This window comes from Periplaneta americana, chromosome 5 (genome assembly GCF_040183065.1).
Source record: "Periplaneta americana isolate PAMFEO1 chromosome 5, P.americana_PAMFEO1_priV1, whole genome shotgun sequence".
Classification (NCBI taxonomy): Eukaryota; Metazoa; Arthropoda; class Insecta; order Blattodea; family Blattidae; genus Periplaneta; species Periplaneta americana.
The window spans coordinates 83,018,624-83,030,682 of NC_091121.1; the positions used below are offsets into that span (position 1 = coordinate 83,018,624).

A 12,059-nucleotide genomic window follows, 5' to 3' on the forward strand; every position below is an offset into this window, starting at 1 on the left:
TAAAGGAGTTTAAGAGCCTAAAATTCCACTATTTAGGGTCTAAAATTCCGCTCTCTAATCATAATATTACCATTACTATTATTTCCAGTGGTACTTATAACTTACCACGTAGCCCTACATTTATTAAAACCATTTTTTATGAATGAAACATTGAAGTCAAATTTAGCTTGTTTCAACAGCTTCTAATATTTTCTTCTTGCAACTGTAAACATGGTTCGAGCATTATCACCAGGCTTAGGATCCGAAACACTTTAGCAACCAATGTACGCACAACTTGACTACATAGAGTTCCTTGGACATAGTAGACAGACATACTGTGAGTGTAAAGAACGACGTCAATGTGCTACGTTATATTCTACTGCTAATAGTACAATCTAGTGACGGTGTAATATGAAGTAGGATACATATCTCACAAGTTTTCATGGTCCTCGGCGATTTTGAGTTCATTAAAACATATTTTATTCACACTCAAATTGAGAGGACGCCTTAGATTATTATTATTATTTTAATCATGCTGTTGTTGTTTGTTTAGTCCGAAGACAGGTTTGAACCTCATAAGTAACACCAATAAGGCATCACTCATGAGGCAACTAGGCCAGGAGATAATGGGGTAAGGTGACCAGTTCTTTTCCCCCTCCAATGCATACATCGCCGATTAGCTACATATTCCACTAATTAGACTTCAAATGCATACAAACAATTGTTCTTCCTCTGACACATATCATCAAGTGAGATGTACTACCTGATAATAGATATAAATATCAGCCATAACCTCAATCAGAGGTAATTTTAATCATATCTATAGCCAAAGCACTAAATAAAATTTTCCAAAGCGTCAGTGTTTACACAATGTCTCTGTTAAATAGCAATTAAATCATCTAAACAAGCTCTTCCTCTTGTAGGGGAAAAATTAGTACAACAATAATTAACAGACCTAAGAAAGTTTAAAAATTTCAATTAAGGTGTAAAATTTTCTGTGACATCTATGTTAAAATCTCCACATAGAACTACTGATAAATTATAAGAACCTAAGACAACAGATTTTTAATATTATTTAAAAATAAATTTATACCTCCCTCAGGGACCCGATAAATAGTGGATAAAATTGTATTAAACTCAACTAAAATTTATTAATATTTTGTGTAATAGCCATCTATATGCTTATCAAGTACAATATAGTTATTAAATACTATAGTACATTTAAAAGATTAACGTTTTCGGCAATATTTGCCATCTTCAGACCAAATACAGAAACACATAAAATGTGAACACTGTAATTCATAGTTGGCTAGGAATCAATAAACAATAAATATATAAATTACAAGAATAAAATATAGTTACAATTTAAAATTTCCATTAGATTAAAATTAACATATGAAGTGACTATCAACTTGAAAAATAATATAATAAGATAAAGTAGATGAGATAGTAGAAATATTAGTGAATACTAGACAGAGATAAAAAGGTTTTAACGATAAACATAAAAGTAGGGATAACAGCAATGAAAGATGACAATAATAGTAGTAGAGATGGAGAGTAGATGTAGGCGCGAATATTTCTATATAAGAGTAAGGTGGACAGTTTAGCATAGCTTTCGGGAATTATATTGAGGGAAGATAAAGAAGGTTAAGAGTTGTAAATACTGTACATCAGAAAGGATGGAGGAAGAAATAGACAGTAATAGGGTTTAACTTTAGGTAATTGGAAGATTTGGGGAGACATAGATGATAAGAGAAATATAAAGGATATATGATGGAATGTAATCAAGGGTAGTGGTGGACCGTATGCAGAAATGTGAGGGAAACCACTACCTGAAAGCTGTATGATGACAATAAATATGAATATGAATAAATATGAATATCAACCTGAAAACGTTGTGCAAGTTGTTGTACAATTTCTTCCTGTGGAAGACTTTTTGTCACGTTGCGGGTGTCAGCTGTGGCCGAATATAACTGTGGTAAGTGGTAAGTGTACATGTCTAGTGTTGCTCAAAAGATATGTTCTCACCTACAGTACACTGGGTTATAAGTCGATATGAAAGGAGGAGTGAAAGATGACGAACAAATGAAAAAGAATCAATTTAAAAGTAAAACTTAATCACAAGTAAAGATTTATGTAGGATAACATGATTATTGAACCATAGTGTCAAGAGTGGATACTATAGACACGCAGTCAAGTAGGGTCTATAGCTATCGTATAATTTGCACGAACAAATTGACAATGAAATCAATAATCTGTCTCGTGTCACTTATTAAACGCAACTAAAATGGAGGAATCCACAGGAGGATAAAATACGTAGGTACGTAGACTGTTTGAAGTGCCATGCACTTGAATACTGAATTAAGTGGGAGCGAAGGTCAAGAAATCGCAGCCATTCTTAATTGCCAATTCCTGCTCTCACTCTCTGACTATCGTGTAACTTTAAAGCAACGTGTTTACTTTTTAAATCCTTTTAAATACATTTTGCGCACAGAAGTAGTTGCTGTCTGCTTTTTCTCGAACTGGGAATCTCATACTTCACTATTCAAACTGAAATTCATCTACCAGAATACTGAACGATACAATATCACAACAATGCAACACCTTTCTACATATTGAAAAGGCTGAAATGATCCATTTTCATGTTAGGTGTTGGTTAAATTTTATTATCTATAATTATTCATTCATTCATTCATTTAGTGTTCTGCCCAAGGGCAGGTCTTTCACTGCAAACCCAGCTTTCTCTAGTCTTTCCTATTTTCTTCCTTCCTCTTTGTTTCCTCATATGATCCATGTATCTTAACGTCGTCTATCATCTGATATCTTCTTCTACCCCGAACTCTTCTCCCGATCACCATTCCTTCCAGTACATCCTTCAGTAGGCAATTTTTTCTCAGCCAGTGACCCAATCAATTCCTTTTTCTCTTCCTGATCAGTTTCAGCATCATTCTTTCTTCACCCACTCTTTCCAACACAGTTTCATTTCTTATTCTGTCTGTCCATTTCACACGTTCCATTCTTCTTCATATCCACATTTCAAATGCTTCTATTCGCTTCTCTTCTCTTCGTCGTAATGTCCATTTTTTTACATTGGTTAATAATTATAGCTTTAAAAAACTATATTATTAACCAATGTAAAAAATTTTACATGAAAAATTACGAAATTTTTCAACGAAATTAAATAAATGTTTAGATCGTTATTTTACTACTACTGCCACTACTACTGCTATTATTATTATTATTATTATTATTATTATTATTATTATTATTATTATTATTATTATTATTATTATAGGTTCAGTCATGTCTGCAGGGTGAATCAGAATAACACCGAAAATATTTAAGAAATTATTCAGGGAACCAATACGAGTAGACCCATTTTGAGATAGGGAATGTACTCGTATAATCCACTGTCGTCTGGTTTTTATGCTGACGTTTCTTCAGACAGATACAGTATAACTACCGTCACTTCTGGAGGGTTTTCTATCGAGAATGCGTCAGAAAATCTGGTTTCGGGGCGTAGGAACTCTAGCGCATTATAATCGTGGGGAAAATGTTTTCCTTGACGTAATGTATCCTGGTAACTGGATTAGTAGATGAGAACCTACACCCTGGCCAGCACGTTCACCGAACTTAATACCTGTGGATTTTTCTTAGTAGGTACTTTTAAAAAACACTTACTGCATGAAATTTCATTCAATACAGAAAACGAGTTAAAGACCAGCATTACTGCTGCTTTTATGATATTCACGATATTCCAGATTCTTTTTTAAGAACTCGCCATTCAGTAGAACTATCGGACATCGCGTAACTCAATCAGCTAAGGCGCGCTTGCCTGCCGATATGGAGTTGCGCTCGGGAGTGGGTTCGATTCCCGCTTGGGCTAGTTACTTGGTTCGGTTTTTTCCGAGGTTTTCCCCAACAGTAAGCCAAATATCAGGTAATTTATAGCGAATCCTCGGCATCATCTCACTATCACCAATTCCATCGACGTTAATTAACCTCGTAGTCGTTAAATAACGAAGTAAAAAAAACAACTGCTCTATCAACTGCATTCTAAAGTAAACGGTCAGCATTTTGAACATAGTTTACGAACTGTCTGCCCTATAGCATTTAAATAATATATTATTTATTATAATATAATATATGTGTTAAAAATGGGTAAACAAACAGGTACAAATTTCATTCATTAGATAATTATCGTATTCTCTCTCCCCACTCACTGAATAGTTTCACAACAAATGTTTTTACTAAAGAGGCAGCCTTGCTTTTAGGATTCGCTACGAGTTAAAAAGTTATCATGAGCAACTGATTGATTAGATTAAGTAATGAGTGGTATATGGGAACACATAGTTCGACTCCAGCATAACACGACAGGTCTGTGCCCTGTGAACCGTTCCGCTAAGAGACTGACGTCACATGATTGCTAATATCACTGCTGTGATTGCGGGTTCAGCTTCTGAATCTGCAACATTTGACCTGTCGACGGCCCACCCGTTCTCCAGTGTATACGACTACCATATTCCCCAGGGGTGAGTAAACTATAATTTTAATTCTTCTCTTGTAATAGTTTAAGGAATTGGAGATTTCCAGTGGCATACCGGAACCAGAAACAAATTTAAAAGCTAAAGAAAGTGATATTAACTTCAGACTTGTACACCACTGGTAAATTACCCTTAAAAACTCTGTTTCAATTTAGATATTTGTGACATTTTTTCTGTATTATATTAGTGCTTGAATGCTTAATGAAAGTTTGTTCTCGTATGTCGTACTAATATCATAGGCAGTAGTTTTAATATTTGTACAGACTATAATGATGTCACAATTATTTCAATCTATTATGCAGTTACTGTTTTAATAATTTACTTCGATTTTATATTTATATTTTAATAGCATGCATATAATGTGTTCGAAAAGAGTATGCATTATAATAGCATTCATGAAAGGAAATGTTAAAGATTATTATTGTTTTTCTCCTTCCTCGTTTCATATATTAGAGCTAATGACCTATTATGTTCATATTTCACTGTTTTAGCAGACGCCACAAATAACTTTATCCTTGTGGATGAAAACTTAGCATTGGGCAGGAACGCAGTCCTTCAGAAGTTATTCTAAGGGCATGTGATCTCCATTTGATTTTATAATTTTTAATATTTCCTAAAATCAGATCAATTTTTAATATTTTTTAATTAGTTTTTGTCCAATATTGTCAAATGATGTCTCACTTTTCCGTAATTTTCCAGCGGTTAAAGGCGACTTACTTCTTCTAGGTTAGCCCCCAATTGGAAGAACTTAATAATTATTGTTTTTACCCAATAAAATTCTGCTTCAAAGATCCTATTAATTAAACAATATCTGAGCGAGACTTATTAAGAAAACAATGTCATAGCATATATACATCTTGATTACACAACTTTTAACACTATACCACCCACTTTGGAAAACGTATTATATATCATTTACGTGTTAAATTTTATGTTACCTTGTTAACATGTTTCGGCCTGCTATCGGCTAAAGCAATACGAAATATACAAACACATACAAAATCACATCCAAATGAAATTCTCAACAAACAACTCAATTTCAGAACACACACACTCTTTCACTTCACATTACACAAACACACCCCCACAGGAAACAAAACAAAAGTCGCCAAGACTAGCAACGACCAGTTCTGATGATGGCCGATAGCAGGCCGAAACATGTTATCAAGGTAACATAAATTTTAACACTTGAATGATATATAATACGTTTTCCAAAATGTCATAGCAATACATTTAAGGTCTTGATTTGGGTTCAGATGCATCTTATTAGAATACAAGCCTCAGTACATATTATTTCATTTCACAGAGTTGTATGCTGGTATGAAATATGGCTTCAACTATGGCTTATAACTATATAATCATTTAATTTCTCAATACCCTGAGCGGAAAAATATGAATATAGTAAAATTTAAGCTTACAATTAAGGTCATTATTAAGAAAATTAACACAAGGGTAGAAAATTAATTGATAAATATTAATTTTATTGACTTATGTATAAAAACCCTTTCCATTGTAATTATTTATTTTATCACATGTTGTTTCTACTCTATACTATTTTTATTTTATTACTTCATCGTTTATTTTGTTCTTCTTTCTGCCTATCTATAATGCAATATTGAACCCCCAAATATGAGAGTTGCTCATAAAGAGGAGAATTGATTTTATTTTATTTTATTTTATTTTATTTTATTTTATTTTATTTTATGTGTTAGTCGTATTACTTTAATGTAGTTAATAGTTTTAATGAATAAAAAATGCAATACAAAAAATTTTAAAAAATCAATAGTAAAGTAGCATATTTATGAAATTTGCAATTGAAGAGTGTGGTCTCAGAACTCGCTCAGTCCATTTGGCCATTTCTATGATTTATGACTTTTTAGATGTCTTTTCTTCAAAAACAACGTCAATCTTTGTCTAAAAGTTTGTGTTATTGTGCATGTTATTTTAAAACTCGTCCAGTCCGTAGACAGGAGAATAAAAAAAAAACTAGATCAGTCTTTTCATAAAAATGGACTGTACGAATTTTGGGATCACACTCTTCAATTGCAGGCCAAAAAGCAGACTGGTAATGAGGATGATAATATGAGCTGACACGACCACTTAATTTTTTCTTAAGATTGGATTAGAAAACTGACTCATAACAGACAAAAATCTCAAAATGCGATACTGAAATATATTATTCAAGTCAATAGAAAGTCTGTATTATAATTAGGCTATAATTGATGATGATGACGATGATCATGTAGATTGATGACGACGGTGGTGGTGGTGGTGGTGGTGGTGGTGGTGGTGGTGGTGGTGGTGGTGGTGGTGGTGGTGGTGGTGGTGGTGGTGGTGATCATTTGCCACTACAACAAAAGCCTTCAAAAGACGTTTGCATTTTCGTTTATGCCAATTTATTGACGATATTCAGTTCTGACAGATTTTCCTATACAGTACAATATTAATCCTAGGACTGCCAAAGGTGCGGAAAAAATTGCCTGCAATATTGGTTTTACTCGTATTTGTGTAATATGTGTAATTGTTGAACTGAAGAAGCAAGATTTTAGATAGTTGTAGATTAATATCTCAAACACATGACATGGATTTATAATTTTTATGAATAATTTAAATCTCCCTATATTCTTTATTTATAGTGCAGGTAATTTTTAACCTCTTTAGACATATGCACAAATTGTGAAAGTGAAAGTAAGTGGAAAAAGAAAGCTATTGAGAATTAAGCAATTTATGACTTTGTTTTTCAGTTTTGCTATTTGTGATTTGCAATATAATGTTTTTGTTGATTACTTAATATAGAAAAGACTGAAGTTTAGTAACATTGCAAAGTATTCCTAGTTCATTAAAAACTCAAAACAAAAGGCTGGCAATTTTTGCCCCCTTCCTTATACATTCGCACGTCAGTAGTGCTAGGGTTAATTGAAGTTAATAAGATTGCCTAACAGACATCGTTTATCAACAGCTAAAACATACCTTAAATTTCCTTCCAGTCCTTACTTACATAGCTATTGTCATTTCTCAGGTTATTCACAATAGTGGGAGCTGTAATTCTGGTGGTTCTAGTGGTGAGCGCAACGGCGCTAGTGTGCTTAAAGACAGCCGGCTGCCCTCTTCATCAGCAACGCAGGGCGCACAGGAAGAAGAAGACCAGTTTCCTCGACCAGGTTAGTTTTATAATCAAACGAAGAGTTCAGAGCCATAATGGGCCAAGTGCCATATACTAAAAACGGAGGAAACAAAGATTAAAATTTACTACCATAATTGGATGAAACATATAGCAAGTAATATAAAGTATGCACATTAAAAGTAAATGATACGTCAATCTTCATTAAACTATGGTATTCACGTAACTTTAACCCTTACTTTTCCCATTTTTAATAAATGGCGCTTGGCCCACTATGGCTCTAAACCCTTCATATCATATCAAAGCTTAAAATAAACTTTATTACGTAATTACGTAGGCCTATTCGAAGTATTAAGTAATGCTATAATCTCTTTCTCCCACGGACGGTGGAGATCTAAACCTAGTCTGCCTGCAATAGCAAGTTGGAGATCGTACAACTTGGATTTATATTTCTCTATCATAACGTCGCCATCACCATCACCATTATGATAACTATAAAAACCAAAATCATCATCAATTTCGAACATTGGGCTCTTTTGTCTTTGTTGTCTCTATAGTGAAAATTTTAACCTATCACAAGACAGACATAAATAGCTGGTAGATTGGTGATTGACCATATCATAAGAGAGCGCAGAACGAAGTCAAGGGGTTATACATCAAGTCCGTATGGAGGATAAATCTCTATTTACTCGTCGAGTATGAAATCAGGCTCAATAATATATATATACTTATTTATTATTTTATTTATTTATTTATTATTTTATTTATTTATTTATTTATTCATTTATTCATTTATTTATTATTTTATTCATTTATTTATTCATTTATTTATTTACTTATTTATTTATTTATTTATTTAGTATTTATTTATCTACCTATCTACGTATTTACGTATCTACCTATTTACCTATTTACCTATTTATTTATTTATTTATTTATTTATTTATTTATTTATTTATTTATTTATTTATTTATTTATTTATTTCCTACAGAGTGATTCACGAGGATTTACCGTCCCTTTACGGAGCTTATTTCCTAAGACATTCTGAGCAGAAAAGTCATATAAACATTTGTCCGAATCTCAAGTTTTTCCGAGTTACACTAATTTAAAATTGTTTATGCTCGACCATGCCGAAATGTAATAATTATACACCTGGTAGCGGTACTTTAATGCATGTCATTAAAGTACACCTATTCATTAAAGTTCAGGTTTTCGATTATTCTCGGATATGCAATCGAAAGATAACGAGGGAAACGTCACGGAGGCTGGAAATCCAATACTGTCGCAGAAGGTTATGTTCCGTTACTATAACAATTAGCGTTAATTGTAAATAATATTCAAATAAATTCAATTTGTCATCTCGTTTTTCAATTCTAAATCAATTTCCAGGTTATACCAAAATTAGTTCATGTTATTCTCTACATCAAGGTCAATGACATTATTGTTCCTCGGAAAAAATCAATACTTTCGCGTCTGCGCACATCTCACACGAGCTATACACAAGGTCACTTCCGATCTTGAGTCAGATACAAATAAAATGATACTTCTGAATAATTTCAAGTTAGAAATATGGTCGAGCATAAAAAGTCGTATGAAACTTGCCTATATGGTAATTAAGACGCTCGTATGAAAATTATGAAACTCGTTTGCGCTCGTTTCATAAACAAACATACTTGCGTCTTAATCACTATCATTATAGGCTCGTTGCATAATGTACATTGTAAAATACCATTATTCTTGAGTTTTAAAGGTAAAAGAATATTACAGATAAAGAATGAACTATTCAGGAGCATCATTTCTTTAATTAGCTAATATTCTGAAGCTAAAAATGTGTTGTGAATTCCATAGTTGCTTCGTACAGAATTTTTTTCGATTTTTAAATGCAAAATTACATTTTCTTACGCATTTATCACAACAATTGTTACAAATCATGCCACTCTTGTAGTTCTTCAAGACTGTACATTATGATGCATTATGATGTTCCTAAAGTTGTATGATTTGTAACAATTTTTGTGACAAGTGGGTAAGAATGATTTCATTTTTAGTTAAAAATTGAAAAACAAAATCTGTACAAAGCAACTGACAACACATTTTTAGCTTCAGAACACTAGCCAATTAAAGAAATGATATACTTCTGAATAGTTCATTCTCTATTTGTAATATTCTTTTACCCTCAAAACTAAAGAAAAAAGGTATTTTACAAACAACTTCAAATTAGTGTAACTTTGAAAGTATTGAGATTAGGACAAATGTTTATATGACTTTTCTGCTCAGAATGTCTTAGAAAATAAGCTCCGTAAAGGGACGGTAAATCCTCATGAATCATCCTGTATATATATATATATATATATATATATATATATATATATATATATATACTTTCGCGTCTGCGCACATCTCACACATACACAAGGGTAGAAAATTAATTGATAAATATTAATTTTATTGACTTATGTATATATATATATATATGTATTAAATAGCCTATATCAAAATTATATCACAATGGTGTCGAAAGTGATGGTAACCTATGTAATTAAAAATGTTTGTTGCAGGAAGATCAAGAGAAAAGGTATCCCAGAATTGAACCTGGCATCATTATACCTGAAGTGAGTGTCGAAATTGAATTTTACTAGGTCACACTAATGTTTAATACTAAAAAATAAATACGCAAAGTAAATTCATTTGAATGGATTGATGGTCTCCGGGTTTCTGCCGCATCGTCTCGGTTGCTGGGGCTGACATTTCGACCATCTTGCTGTGGCCGTCCTCAGAGCTCTGAGGACATCCACAGCAAGATGGTCGAAACGTGGCCGTCCTCAGAGCTCTGAGGACATCCACAGCAAGATGGTCGAAACGTCAGTTCCAGCAACCGACGCTTTCTATCGTATGGACATTTAGTACATGGACATTTTCACTGTATGGACATTTTGACAATATGGACATTTTGACAATATGGACGTTTTATCATAGGAAGTTCTGTAGTATGGACTATATACGGTGGAAATCTTAGATTAGATGAGTGCGTGCACATAATATTGACAATAACATCTGCACATAGAAACAGTAAGTATGTACCGGATGTATTAACATAACATTGATAGTTTAATTTGTCGAGGCATCAAAGACCTGCCGGTTGTTGTGGAAGAAATCGTGTCTCTAGTACATTATGTTCAAAGTACAGATCGCATTGTCGCCCAAAAATCACGTTTTTCGGGACGAATATCGTCCAAATTCCTTAAAAATAGGTCTCTATATACCTATTTATGTATCCCAAACGGCGAAATATCGCCAAATCTGGCCATCCTGGCCAGACTGAACTCCCTCCGTACAAGGCTATAGGCCTATTCCTCGATAAATTCAGCGTGACAAAAATGCGAAGCCTACACATAATCATAGAGTCTCGCTGCTTGATTATGACTAATGTTGATTAGGAATCAGAACAAGCCTGATCACTGGCAAAAGAAGTCGATGGTTTGTTACAGTTCTTAAGAATTTTTAACAATTTCAGCAATCCCTCATCATAAATTCCTTATCACAGCTCTTGAGGAAGTGCTCGTCTTCCTAGTCAGACGGAACATTGCACAGGAGCCATACATAACCATAGACTTAAGCTGAATACAGAGTAAGAGACTGTAGCAGCATAGTAATGATCTTCTTTCATTTCAGGTACACGTCAGAGCTGACGAGCCAAAGCAACGTTACTAGTCTGCTACCGCATTTATGTAAATATTACACTCATAAATAAATAAATCATTATGTCACAATAACTCCTTATTCAATTCAGATTATGATGTGGGAGCAAGAATGACAAATGCATTATGGAAAGTACAGGGACATAATTTTATTTTTACTAACATTTTTAATATTAACCTGGCTATACCTTTGGTTCAATGATTGAGACCCGGAAACACCGTTTACTACCCCCTTCCACGACTGGAGTTCGATGATGCTGGCGTAAAATACAAACAAATCACTTTACTAGGTATAGGAGGGAAGAAAAGTAGTTCATCCATTTACTAAACTACGAAATATCACGCTTTGAGTTTGATAATTTTCATTAGGTTTTTGTTTAATTAAAATACAGTACAGCATTAACAATGTGTGTTTTTACTCACGAACTGAGCTGTCCATGCGGACGTATTCATTATGTAGTGTATATTATACTGACTACAGCACATTAGTGTACACTATATAGACTGAAGTTAAATTGAAAAATAATCATAATATGGATATTTAAACACATTTTTTAAAATGGTGGCCGTTCATTTCGATACAGACTTCAGTTCTTTTGTGCATATTATCGCACTATACTCTATTGTACCTAATTCCAATTACCAGTTTCGTCCTTCGTACCAGTAACTCATGTTGAAATAATTCTGTACCTAATATATAAAATAGTACCTTATGTACT

At 33.3% G+C, this 12,059-nt stretch overlaps 1 protein-coding gene across 1 annotated transcript; it reads left to right on the plus strand.

Moving 5' to 3' along the window:
• The first annotated feature begins 4,310 nt into the window (after window positions 1-4,310).
• Window positions 4,311-11,415, plus strand: LOC138699922 (uncharacterized). Its single transcript, XM_069826121.1, has 4 exons — window positions 4,311-4,511; window positions 7,543-7,684; window positions 10,201-10,254; window positions 11,315-11,415. Exons 1-4 carry the CDS (start codon window positions 4,399-4,401, stop codon window positions 11,351-11,353), a joined length of 348 nt encoding a protein of 115 aa, XP_069682222.1. The 5' UTR covers window positions 4,311-4,398; the 3' UTR covers window positions 11,354-11,415.
• Window positions 11,416-12,059: the final 644 nt, after the last annotated feature.